The sequence below is a fragment of the Aulonocara stuartgranti genome, assembly GCF_965226115.1.
Source record: "Aulonocara stuartgranti genome assembly, chromosome: 9".
In the NCBI taxonomy this organism is placed as follows: domain Eukaryota; kingdom Metazoa; phylum Chordata; class Actinopteri; order Cichliformes; family Cichlidae; genus Aulonocara; species Aulonocara stuartgranti.
In genome coordinates this window covers 30184851-30194926 of record NC_138960.1, presented here as the reverse complement: position 1 = coordinate 30194926, position 10076 = coordinate 30184851, and the positions used below count along the sequence as shown (strand labels likewise).

The 10076-nt window shown below is 40.6% G+C and overlaps 1 protein-coding gene across 1 annotated transcript; it reads left to right on the top strand.

Annotated features, from left to right (window-relative positions):
• Positions 1-3200: 3200 nt before the first annotated feature.
• On the top strand, positions 3201-9485 carry bco1 (beta-carotene oxygenase 1). Its single transcript, XM_082546683.1, has 11 exons — positions 3201-3398; positions 3485-3613; positions 3738-3867; positions 6254-6401; positions 6494-6644; positions 6742-6962; positions 7085-7342; positions 7429-7534; positions 7675-7763; positions 8845-8956; positions 9144-9485. The coding sequence occupies exons 1-11, from the start codon at positions 3335-3337 to the stop codon at positions 9290-9292; spliced, it is 1557 nt and encodes a 518-aa protein (XP_082402809.1). The 5' UTR covers positions 3201-3334; the 3' UTR covers positions 9293-9485.
• Positions 9486-10076: the final 591 nt, after the last annotated feature.

Below are 10076 nucleotides of genomic sequence, written 5' to 3'. Positions count from 1 at the left end.
GCCCCAAATAGTAAGAGGCCCAGTAGATTTTAGATTTTTTTAATCTGACAAGCCTTAATAATAAATGCTCACTGTTTTCCCTTTTTAAGTAAGCATCCAGTAAAAACAGTTCTGTGCGGGTTTTATTCTCTTTTTATTTTTGCTCTTGACTGTAGCCCTGTTTTATACCACCGGGTTTGCAGATGCAAAAATAAGGCCGACATTATCTCACAAAGCAACCCATTAATTTGTGGGATACATGGCTATAATTACAGTCAGATCTAGTGCCTTGATGACGGTGCAGTGAGTGCAGAATATGTTGCTTCCATCTTCTATTACTATATGCATTTGATCTACTCCTATTTTTGTAGTTAGAATTTTGCTCTTTGGTTGAAAAACACAGTCTGCTGCTCGTAGACCCATCGATGTTTGTGATTGCTCATGCAGTCAACACCGCCCCTTTAGTGTGAGTGCGCTGATCGCCACACCGGGAAACCTTGCGCTGATATTCAGGTAAACAACCTTGGTGTGAATTAGTGGCCCGATTGCTTAAGGTGGCTGCTTAGGTTGGTGAATCCAGATAAGGTTAAAGATATGTCAAACGTGCTTTCCATGGAAAAGCGTATTCAACATAATGCACGTTTATTATCGTATGCCACCGACAAGGACTGCACAATCATGACCGTGGTGATAATTATTTTGCTCAGTATTGAGATGAACTGCGTTCACAGCTTCATGTCTTTGCACCAGTATAGGAATAAATGTGCACCCTCTTTCAATCTTAAGTATCAGGATGTATTAAAAAAATCACCTCCTTAGCAGGTTCTAAAATAACTGAAATACCTACTGGGATGATAAACAACACATGACATCATTAAACCCTTTTATTATTTATTTGTTTGTTTATTTATTTTAAATGTTAAAAACAATGTATGAAAAAACGTACATGATTCAGTAGCTTATAGATCCACTTTCAGCAGCAATAACTTGAAGCACCTGGACATACTGTTTCTGTATGACTTTATTGGCCTCTCATATCTCATAGGGTGGAGTAATCTTGGCCCACTCTCTTTTATAACATCGTTTCAGTTAGTTTGTTCAGTCCTGTCAGTTAGGACAGGTTCCAACTCCTGGTTGAACGTAAATTGATTCAATGCTTATATACAGAGTTTATAAAATCAACATGCTTCTCAGGTACAATCTAGGCCACCAGAAAAGGGAAATGACCTACAGCAAATAAAAGCAGCAGTGCACCAAAGGGTTAATCACAATTAATCCTATTTGAGATTTATTATGTCTATATCATGGCTGGGGGGTCCAATTATTTAATCTGATCACAGAATAGCCACGTAAATACTCAAAGAGCAAGCCTGAGGACTAGATGAAAAAGAGTTATCTTTTTTGTTTTAGTTAAAAATAATAATAAAAAATCAAGGTGAAAAGGGGACAGAACAGCAGCAGATGGGGTCATTAAGTTTCCTGCGGTGAAGGTACTGAGCTTCAATGTTTCTGTGAAACCTCCAGAGGTGGGACCAAGTCATTGTTTTGCAAGTCTCAAGTAAGTCTCAAGTCTTTATCCTCAAGTCTCAAGTCAAGTCTCAAGTAATGTCAGGCAAGTCAGAGTCGAGTCTCAAGTCACTGGTGTAAAAGTCCGAGTCAAGTCACAAGTCTGAAATTTTGAATTTCAAGTCCTTTCGAGTCTTTAAAAAAAAAAAACAACGAAAAAATAATGTTGCAGTTATATGCTAAATGTAAATATTAGACCATGTAATTTTAAAATCTGTGTTTTTCTCAACACATGACAAAATAGTGAACTTAGAAAATATACACAAATTGTGAAATTGCACCTCTTTAAAATGCAGCTCAATTAAACTTAGCTCCAAGAATAATTTTCACCGACAGTTCTGAGATAAGCTGCATGTTATTCTTGGATGCGGTTGTAGGACCGGCTTTAAAATCGCATGACAAAAATATCATACACATTAAAAAAAACTGTATCACCAACGTAGCCTGGAAAACATTTGCTAGTTAGATTAAGTCAGCTATCTCATCTTAGCATATTTATATGCATATTTATAATCATACGCTTCTTGGAGTGAGTGCATACACTCATGAAGTTTAGTAACTTCAGGTCACTGCAACAAGCCCAGGTACAGTTTACCGACGGATGGGTGCAGGACCTTGAAATGCACCGTGTAGAAAGTAAAGACCATCGTACGTATCATAAGTTTACCAGTCTCACAAATCGTCATCATAAATACACATTCATTAACCGTTTATTAATATAACCTTTGAGCTCAACGGTAATTAATTAGTAGTGGAAATAATTTCTGGTAGCATCACAGAAATGTAGCAGTGACAATAATACTGTATGCTGTAATCGTACTGGGCAATTAGTGATACAAAAAAACCTGTTTTATCCTGTGAATAAAAGTATATGTTTTTGTCAATGTACCATAATAACAGAAGCGAAACGCAATATTGTGTCAGGACAATTCACTATTTATGCACAATAAATAAAGGAGCATAGCGCGACAATTTCTGTTCAGCGCCAGACTTGCTTGTAACCTATATCACCAATTATGTTAAGAAAAATGACGCATTAACTACAACAGCAGACTGACCTTTGTGTAAATGCTTGGAGCAGACTAACCTGTGAGCTGGAGTGTTCTAGGACGTTATATTTGATCTTTGAATGGCTGCAATCCAGGCCATCCGTCGTGTCTTTGTTACTTCGGAAACATGGCTCGAACAATTTCTCTTCAACGACGTAATCCGATAACAACCGATCTCTTTACCCGTCGGCTTCCCGTGGCTGTCATGCGACCGGCTATTGCAGTTAATAATACAACGGCTTCTTGACATTTTTGTGTTTCTTTTTATCGCTGTGATTTCAATTGAAAGCCTGCGTGCGCTAGTACCTCTTGCCACGAGTTCCCAGAATCCTTTGCGGTTCTACCCGTGAATGACGTCACATTTTCAATCTCTATATAATATGCATGTTAAATTTTATATTTGGGGTAAAATATCAAGTCTTTTCAAGTAAACCGGTTCAAGTCCAATTCAAGTCCCAAGTCATTGGTGTAAAAGTCCAAGTCAAGTCACAAGTCTTAGAACATTTTTTCAAGTCAAGTCTAAAGTCATAAAATTAATGACTCGAGTCTGACTCGAGTCCAAGTCATGTGACTCGAGTCCACACCTCTGGAAACCTCCACACAGGAAGGGGATTGCTGTACAGACAGATAAGATAAATTGCCCTTTCATAACACCCCAGTAAAACAAATGGGAGTGGTTTGTGCTCCCACAGTATTTAACTTACTCTGACACTGGCGCACTCACTGGTCTGTCAGCGAACATGTCGGTAGACTTTTCTAAGAACGCAACAGAGAGGCCCGAGCCTTGTAAGGCAGAAATTAAAGGTGGGTCCGGTTTTATACAATTGTATTGCCAACAAATGTTCAGATTTAAACTGCTGCTGTGAAGACTGTGATTTCATTTCAAATAGGGAATATTCCCAGCTGGCTGCAAGGAACGCTCCTCCGAAATGGCCCTGGCATCTTCACTGTGGGCGACACCAACTACAACCACTGGTTTGATGGGATGGCCTTAATGAGTAGCTTCACCTTCAAAGACGGTTGGTACAGCAATTCTTACCTGTGCACAGCTGCTAATCTGTTAATTGCTGCAAAAATACATAAAAAAAAAAAAAAAAAAAGTAAAGCGCACAGATAAAAGACGCAGTATTTGTTTCCTTGCAGGTGAAATAATCCATAGAAGCAGATTCCTCAGAAGTGACACCTATAAAGCTAACATGGAAGCAAATAGAATTGTTGTGTCCGAAATGGGGACGATGGCTTATCCAGACCCAAGCAAGAACTTCATCTTCAAGTGAGCATACTCTTTATTGTTACAGGCAAATTCAGCATATTTGATATTTTTCATGAAATAACTGCAGTAGTCTTCGTTTGTAATTCTTTATCAACAGTTGCAGTATTTATTTGGCAAACAGTGCCGTTATATACTGTAAGAACTTTCCCTGGCATCTAGATTTGCCAGCATTAGTCTGTTTTTTCTGCTGTCTATTGTAGTGTACAGCAATATTTTTGCTGTAAAGAGAAACCCTATGTTACTGTGCTTTATAGAATATAAACGTAACAGGTAAATACTGCAAACTGTTTGGATGCCAGACTACTTTTATTTAGTTAGGGGGTGATCGTGGCTCAAGAGTTGGGAGTTCGCCTTGTAATCGGAAGGTTGCCGGTTCGAGCCCCAGCTTGGACAGTCTCGGTCGTTGTGTCCTTGGGCAAGACACTTCACCCGTTACCTACTGGTGGTGGTCAGAGAGCCCGGTTTGTGCCACCAGTATCCTGCAGCCTCGCTGGACACTGGTCTCGCTTCTGTCAGTGCGCCTACAATGTAGCTTGCCATCACCTGTGTGTGAATGGGTGGATGACTGGTTGTGTAAAGCGCTTTGGGGTCCTTAGGGACTAGTAAAGCGCTATACAAATACAGGCCTGTATTTGGCCAAATACAGGCCGGTACCCATCCTATTTAGGGATGGGTACCGGTATCGGTTCTGACATAAAAGGTAGTAACCAGACCGAAAAGCAGCGCACATTTCGGTACTTTTTTTCCTTTGGATTCCAGCCAATCATTTTACCTTTGCGAGCGTAGTAGGCGGGCCCAGGTACATACGTTCTTTTAGAGCAGAGCTTAAAAATGCCCAAAGCGAAGCGGTCGAAGTCTGGCTGTACTTCACAGCAAAAGATGCAAACTCAGCAGCCTGCAACAAGTGCTTTAAGGTGATACTGTGCAAAGGAGGTAACACCTCGAATCTGATGAAACACCTGGCGACGTATAGCATTTTGTTAAAAGCCGAGAAATACGCCGTATTTGATAGCTTGCTGCGAGACCTCACACCGTGCACATCTACTGCGGGTGTGGTGCCTGTTATCTGACCCGGAGCAACATCCCCCAAAAACCCGAAGAGTAGAGTCCTGGCCCGTAGCCCTGTCAGTGTAGCAGAAATGATGAGGGATGATGATGGCAGCAGCAGCCGTTCTTCTCTGCGTGAGTAGCTTAATGTTGTTCGTGTTGAGTAGGCTAACCACGTTATTAAATTAATGCATGTAAGGTGAACTAGCAAACACCATCTAGTTACATGCGGCTGTCCTGTTGTTTGATGGCAGATGCTCCCTTCACCCTGGCCAAAAAGGCTAAAATGACCAAAGAAAAAGTGGAGAACAGCTAAACATGAGAGGTTTTTGGACAAAGTTTGTTTTTTGCATTGTTTAAGCACTGCTTCCATCCAAGAGTGATACCATAAATCCCCTATAGCTGCAGAAAAGGCTAACATTGTTATCTTTTTACAAAAAAAACAGCTGAACATGAGAGCTTTTTGGACCAATTTTGTGTTCTCCATTCTTTAAGCACCGGTTCGAGCACCATTTAAGCACCGGCACCGTTTCAAAAGTACCGGTTTGGTACTGGTATTGGATAAAACCTAAACGATACCCATCCCTACTCCTATTGCAATCTCCATAGACGATATGTTATTTTATGGTTGCATGTCTTCAGTTTCCTTTAAGTGATTTGTGTTACAGAAATGCTGCTGTTCTCTATTATTTGACAACTATGCTGAAGATGAACACTGGCTGAGCACTGGCTGGTTATTCCCAAAACTTTTTCAGAGTGAATAATTTAAATGTTTTGTGTATATTCCTGAGAAAATATATGGTGTCATAATATTTCTCAAAGGTATCCATGTTTATGGTTTCTTGTATGTTTGAAGATTATACATGTTTGTTTGTTTGTTTGTTTGTTTTTCTAAGTTTTGTGGTAGTGCAGCTATTAAATAAGACCATGCGGTGCCATTTTTGTAAAATCTGGGTAGTCACTTGGACTACGACTCTGCGACACAGTTATAATCATTTTTGTGTAGGAACAACCTCGGGGCTGTTTCCCTTACTGCTGTGAATTTTTCACTTAGATTCACATAAGGCAAACATTTACAGGAAATCAGGTTTCTTTCTAATCTGTTCTCTTATTCTCAAGGGGTAACTACAGGAGATGGATCCGCATATTTGTGTTGGCACAGATTTTTAACACCGGACGCGCTTCCTGGCACAGCTCTCCCAAGGATTTGTGTCTCCTCCTGCTTTTAAACTGGGGATCTTTTACATGTTAAGCAAATGCATTAACTAGTGCGCTATGGAGGCGCTCTCTTTCCTGTATCAATATCACACTCAAAACCCCCAAACTTTTTACTTTTCAGGGCAATCACCTTTCTCAACCACACAATGCCTGACTTCACCGACAATGGCGCGAGCAACTTCATCAAGTATGGAAATGACTATTATGCCACTTCTGAAACCAACTACATCAGCAAGATTGATCCCGTGACCCTGGAAACCCTGGAAAAGGTAACGCTGCCGGTTAACCTTGAAACGTGTGAACTCAAAACCAAGAAAGACTTTGCTTCAGACCTGATATGTTTCTGAAATATCTCACACAGGTGGACTACTTGAAGTACCTGCCTGTAAACTTAGCTTCGTGCCATCCTCACTATGACAAGGAGGGCAATGCCTACAACATTGGAACGTCAATAGCGACAAAGGGCAAAACTAAATACGTACTGTTCAAAGTTCCTGCTGTCTCAGACAAAGGTCTATAAGTGATTCATGTGTTTTATGTTAAACCTCTAAACTCAACAGTAACACCTACAGCGTTTCCATATTTGTGCTGTCTACTGTCACCTTTCAGACAAAGGCAAGAAAGGCCCTGCACTGAAAAATGCAGAGGTGATCTGCTCAGTCCCCTGCCGCTCCCTTCTCATGCCGAGCTACTACCACAGCTTTGGCATGACAGATAACTACATCATCTTTGTCGAGATGCCTTTCAAGCTGGACATCCTCAAGATGGCTACTGCCTATATGAGAGGAGTCAGCTGGGCAAGCTGCCTGAAGTTCTGCCCTGAAGAAAACGTAAGGAGTTAGTAGGCTAATGAATGTGGATTAATAGACCGGGGACAAGGGTGTACTAGTGTTCAACACTTCAGAAAAAAATGGGATTGACTCTTTTATCTATATCTTTGTTTCTCCATCAGACTCTGATCCACTTGGTAGACAGAAAGACCGGCAAAGAAGTTGAGACAAAGTACTACACAGGAGCGATGGTCCTCTACCACCATGTGAATGCTTTTGAGGACGATGGCCACGTGGTCTTTGATGTCATTGCCTACACCGACAACAGCCTTTATGACATGTTCTACTTGAGCAACTTGAAGGAGAAATCTCAGTTTGATGAAAAAAGGGTTTCCAAGCCAGCTTACAAGAGATTTGCCCTTCCCATCCACGCTGACAAAGTGAGTTGTTTTCATGTAATTCATTTGGTCCTGCAATCGAACGGCTCACACATTAAAGGCTTTCACATGTCGACTGGATTTCGCAGAGCGTTCCAGTTGGAGGGAACATGGTGAAACTCAAGTACACGACAGCCAGCGCTGTGAAGGAGAAAGAAGGCAAATTCATGTGCCAAGCAGAGGTGCTCTGTGAAGGTAAAACCAACGCCACTCAAACGTGTTTGTTTGAGTGGTTCAAGGCAAATGAAGTTTGTTTATTTTTGTTTTTCAAATTGCTGTTTGTCATTTAAAGTTAATCCAGATAGGAGCAAAAACTGTGCTTTTATTTCCATCAGGCTTGGAATTACCCAGAATCAATTATGACATCAATGGGAAGAGGCACCAGTTTGTCTATGGGAACTACGTGGGGGATTCTGCAGAAGTGGTGGGAACATCCGACATTTCAGATTTCTTACATTTTTATAAATATAATTTGCCTATGGAGACCTTTAACTTCCAGAACAGACATTTAAATTTTGGGGAAGCAGGCTGTTCCTGGACGTATTGTTTTACAAAACTAGGGTGAAAAACTACAGTACTGAGAATAATCATTTGAAGCGAAATGTAGCAGTAAAACTTTTGTTTAAGTGTGAATTACACATTGCGCCATAAAACAACAATCCCCTTCATGGCACTTTTGGGTACGCGTGCACATCAAGATATCAGAAACAATGGAAAGAAGACTTCAAAGCTCAGCCCTCCAACAAGAGGCATAAAGTCAGGAAGGCATAAAAGGAAATATTTTGTATTAGACAATTATGTTTTTTTTTTTATTAATCCTCACTAGACAATCAATTCTAAAAACAAACAGGAAGAGAGCGCTGGCTTCTGCTTGAACCATAGAGGTGACAAAAGACAAAAAAAAAACATGTTAAGTGTCATAATCAGGTGTCTAACCCCCATGTGCTGGCAGAACAGGTTGAATGTACCTCTGCAATGATTCTTCAGTGCTCCACTATCTTCTGTGGGGGGTTAAATTGGGTCAGGTTTAGTGGCTGTTGAAGCCAAAGCATATGATGGAGGAGATTTTCATCATTTTGTCCTATAAATGAGGACATTCCCTCCCTAAAAAAAAGAGGATGTCAAAGTATCTCACAACAGAATAAAGGTGATCCCTCAGAGGAACTTTGTTTTTTAATTACCATATAAGTTTCCCCCTGATAGGAGACACGCCTCAAAGCCATGCCAGCAAAAATGCCAACCTGTGCTCATTAAAAGGACTTGATTCACGCATCAAGTACAAAGTGCATCCATGAGAACATCAGCTGCTCATCATATTGTCCGGCAGTCTCATGTGATATGAGAATTTTACTGCTCTTTCTAATATTTGCACACAGAACAAAGTACTAAACGGGCTGATAAGCCGGTTGTGCTGTGTTGTGTATTGGTATTTCTGTGTCTGTAAATAACTTCTGACCTGCATGGACGTCTTTGTTGAGTGTGTTTCATCTGTTCACTCACTGTAGGTTGCAAAGTTTGACATGGAAACCAAGAATATGGTGTACTGGGATGAAGACAAGTGCTTGCCGTCGGAGCCGGTGTTCATCCCCAGACCAAACGGAGAGTCGGAAGATGATGGTATGAATACAAGTGAATGTGGTGTGCAAAGACGTGACATTTATTCTGTATTTGCTTCTATTGACAAGTTGAAGTTCAAGTCAATAAGAAGGTCTACAAAGATTAGACCAGATCTCCCTCCACTTATCTGTGCCTGTAATCTGTGTTGACAAAGTTGTGATACAATAACCTCCTTCTCCATTTGCAGGTGTGGTCCTAACATCAGTCATCAACTACAATCCAGGCCAGTCGAGCTTCATCCTGATTCTCGATGGGAAAACGTTCAAGGAAGTAGCACGAGCCTATGTGAATACTGAGCTGAACAAGGACATGCATGGATTTTTCATCCCACATTGAAAATAAAAGTTTAAAATAAAGAAAGGGAACTGTGCCACAGTAGCACATGTGGCACAAGCATGTATCGTAAGTCATTTCATTGTATTATCACTGGTATATGGTATAAAGTTAACCTCGTCATTTAAACAAAGCACGTACTGTAATGTTACAATGTTACTGATATTACAAGAATAAATCCAACCAATGCTCCATATTTGTGGTGTCATGGCGAAGAGTTATGTTAACACAGTGTGGCTGTACACAAGGTCAAGGTCTCTGAGCAAATACAGCCTTCATGACACAGTGTTACTTGTTTCTGAAGATATAGAAATCTCAGATAAGTTATCAAAGGAGTAAAGTCCATTCAATTAGGCATAGGGTTATAGATTTAGGTAAACATTTATGGTAAACAATTGTTCCCATGTGAAATATGATTGTTGTGTTTCAAGGTACAGCGTTTCTCAATCGCTCTGGTGCAATTCTCACATCAGAATTATCAGTCTCACTACTCTTAACACTTCCCACCCACAATAGCACCTTTGTCGTTGTTTTTGTGCACGCTGCATTATTATTATATTATTCTGAGATTTTTTCCAACCTTTTATTGTCCAATTTTGATGAGTCAGTGCGAGATGTAATCTCAGTTTGTTGTTCTTACATGACAGGAGTGGAGCCTAGTGTGGTCTTCTGCTGCTGCAGACCATGTGCAGCACAGTCAGCTAGATTGTGCGTTCAGAGATGCAAGAAGGTTTTTTCTCTTTTTCGGAGCATTCTCTGTATAATCATCCCTCCATAGAGATCGTTT

Coding starts and splice junctions, on each gene's coding strand:
- bco1 (XM_082546683.1), top strand. CDS start 3,335: ATGTCGGTAGACTTTTCTAAGAACGCAACAGAGAGGCCCGAGCCTTGT. Junction 6,963..7,084: donor AGTTCTGCCCTGAAGAAAAC/GTAAGGAGTTAG, acceptor TTTCTCCATCAG/ACTCTGATCCACTTGGTAGA. Junction 7,343..7,428: donor TTCCCATCCACGCTGACAAA/GTGAGTTGTTTT, acceptor TGGATTTCGCAG/AGCGTTCCAGTTGGAGGGAA.